The sequence below is a fragment of the Cannabis sativa genome, chromosome 6, assembly GCF_029168945.1.
Source record: "Cannabis sativa cultivar Pink pepper isolate KNU-18-1 chromosome 6, ASM2916894v1, whole genome shotgun sequence".
NCBI classification, from domain to species: Eukaryota; Viridiplantae; Streptophyta; class Magnoliopsida; order Rosales; family Cannabaceae; genus Cannabis; species Cannabis sativa.
The window spans coordinates 3,748,249-3,751,210 of record NC_083606.1 but is presented as its reverse complement, the minus strand read 5'-3'; the positions used below and the strand labels follow the sequence as shown (position 1 = coordinate 3,751,210).

Below are 2,962 nucleotides of genomic sequence, written 5' to 3'. Positions count from 1 at the left end.
AATAAAATAATAGTTTGTTTAATCTCTACAAATGATATAGCAAAAACGAGTAGCATAAGTGTACAATTAATTTGTTGCTTTTCCTTTCTATATAACTTGTGCACATATACTATTCATTGAAACAATAACAGTATCAATACGAAGCTGTATATTTTGTGGACATATTCTTCAACATTTACATTAACCTGGCCACTTTGAGCTTTCCATCTATAACCGCAGACTTAAATAGTCTCTCTGATTTCTCCCTCCTCTTTCCAACTGTATACTCTGAAGAAGTTGGTCTGTTTAAAATCGATAAAGCATAAAACAAGATCATTAACATAAGTGAAAGAACACCAAAAGAAAATATTGAACCCACTTCTTGTTCTTCTTCACAACCACCCTTCATCCACACTCATCCTTTGATTCTCTACTTTGTTCGAGAACACAAAATACAATGCTAAGTAATCATGAGAACACAAAATTATTATCAAAGGAACTGATCTTACTAAAAATTAGAAGCAAAAACAATAGAAAATTCTAGAGAAGGCAACAAATATATATATTTAAATTTGTTGTGCCTGGGTAATGACCGAGTGTTTTTCTCTTTTCTCTTTTTTTATTGTTTTAAAAAATTAAAAAAAAAATATTTTCTATGAAAAAGATAATTATATTTAAATTTAAACTTAATATATGTTAAGGAAAAAGAAACCTATTCCTAATCAAATGAGGTTTTTGTCCTATATATATATATAACTAGCTAAGACATTAAATGAAAATGAAAGTGAAGAGTGAAGAGTAGTGCGTGGCTAATTACTTAATTACTGATATTAGCAAAGCAAGCTGGTTCTTTCTTCTACCAATCCAAATCACAACACACAACAAATTAACCAACCATCAATGGAGACTATGACTTCTGTTCCTGGGGTCATATTTTCCCCAAATGATCAAGAGCTTCTTCAATTTTATTTGACTAATAAGAATTTCAACCCTCATTTACTCCCACTTAATCACATTCAACAACTTCATTCGATTAATGACTTTCATCCAGATGAGTTAACAGCCTTATATCCGCCCATCAACCAAAATGAGTGGTACTTTTATTATCCCAATAATAATAATAATAATAATAATAAAAAGAGGTCGAATCGAAAAGCTAAAGGTGGAACATGGCATGGAAATGCAACAAAGAAGAAAATATTTGATGAACAAAACAACGAAATAGGTGTTAAAAGGACTTTGGATTTTAAGGACTTAAATAAAACACTTACTTATTGGAAAATGACTGAGTATCAATTGACTCAATCTAATCACCCACAGGTAACTACCTACTCCTACTTAAATCACTCTATATTATTGTTTTTGCATAATATTTAAACTAGTTATTAATTTTAATTTATCTTTTGCAGCAATGCAATTGGATGTTATGCAAGATTTATAAAATGAAATCAAAGGAATTGAAGAATAAAATCGAAAACGAGTATAAAGAGCAAAACACAAAAAGACAGAAATTAATGGAACCAAATAATGAACAAGGATATCAAAAGGAGGCCGTGACAGAAGAAGCAGTACGAACAGAGAATGAGGTTGTCGTAGAAGAACAAGAGCCAACCCTTGATGAGCCAATCTGTCAAAATAGGATCGCTGCAGCGACGCAAGACATTGATGAGCCAAAGCCGAAACCGAAAAAGCAACCGCCAAAGAATTCCCGTTATGATGTAGTATTGAAGGGTTTTTATGACCGACCATCAATTCGAAGCAAGACAACAAGAACATTCCGCTGATAAAATTGGCAATTTATTAACAAAACAAAAGCTAACCAATCGCAATGAGAACAAGATTATAGAGAAGCAAAGGGAATGAAATTTAATGTAGTAGACGATCTTATTAATTTGTTTGTTTCTTTAAACTTTATTATTGTTATTGAAATGTAATCAGTAAGAAATTAATCATTCATGCTGTTATTGTTTGTTACTTTTCATCCATGTAAATCAATAGAAAAAAGAATACAAAAATTTTCATTACAGAATAATAATGTAAATTACAATATCTCAAAGTATTATCTCTACTGTAATAATTTTTTGTTTTGTAACAGAAAAGGAAATTGAAACATAAGATTATATTACTTTTGTGACTCACAAACATTGGTACAAAAACATCATCATGTAAAATCGAATAACAAAATGGATTTGCCTTAATTTTGAGATAATCATAATTAATTTGACCAAAACTATCAGCAAAGCAACAACATTCATTGGTTGCTTCTTAATTGGAAATGATCATTCAACAATGGCAGTAGTAGAAGTAGTAGTCCTCCTTTCCAGCAAGGACTCCAAAAAAGGTGAACATAATTTAGTGAGGGGTGGAAGATCATGACTTGATCCACTGAATATACTCTCCCACGGTCTCTCCGAGGGTCTCGAGGGAGCCGTTGCTTCCCACAACTCATCATCCTTGCTCTTCAACTCAAACTCAGGTAGCTCACCATACACAGATGCATATCCAAGTTGTCCTACTTTATACCAAAAATCATTAAATTAGTTATAGTAAAAACATGCTTTATAAACAGAGTAAAAGAAGCAAGGAATTAATGTCCACCTGTTTCCTCAATGGTAGCAAGGTTTTGTTGTCCAGTTAGGCTAAGTTCATGTGTTTCGCTACTCTGCGGGTCAAACACAACAAATTCATGATCACCATCTACATACACAACCAACTCTTGGCCTGCTTTGAATAAAACCAAGTCCAACAATAAAAGCCTATTCATCATCATCTCCTTCAGCGGACTGAAGAGCTTCTAGTTACATTCATCCTGTGCCAGGGCATGGTAGCAATGTCCTAATTCTTTATTGATATAACTAATCCAAAAACTAAAAGCCTCTCCAATTAAGGCTACCAAAATCAGACAATGAGATGGAAAATCCTTAGTAATCAGCCTCAATTATTCTTTATTTTCTTTTAGTTTTTCGATAAAAAATCAGCCTCA

General features: G+C 32.3%; 1 protein-coding gene and 1 long non-coding RNA gene across 2 annotated transcripts; one reads left to right on the top strand and one right to left on the bottom strand.

The window, feature by feature from the left end:
• Positions 1 to 879: 879 nt before the first annotated feature.
• On the top strand, positions 880 to 1,763 carry LOC133039088 (NAC transcription factor 29-like). The gene is made up of 2 exons (XM_061117888.1): positions 880 to 1,299; positions 1,389 to 1,763. Exons 1-2 carry the CDS (start codon positions 880 to 882, stop codon positions 1,761 to 1,763), a joined length of 795 nt encoding a protein of 264 aa, XP_060973871.1.
• A 211-nt stretch (positions 1,764 to 1,974) lies between these two features.
• LOC133038707 (uncharacterized) lies at positions 1,975 to 2,706 on the bottom strand. The gene is made up of 2 exons (XR_009688229.1): positions 2,578 to 2,706; positions 1,975 to 2,494 (listed from the first exon to the last, which is right to left on the bottom strand). It is a non-coding gene; the product is annotated as an uncharacterized LOC133038707 (long non-coding RNA).
• Between the last annotated feature and the right edge of the window lie 256 nt (positions 2,707 to 2,962).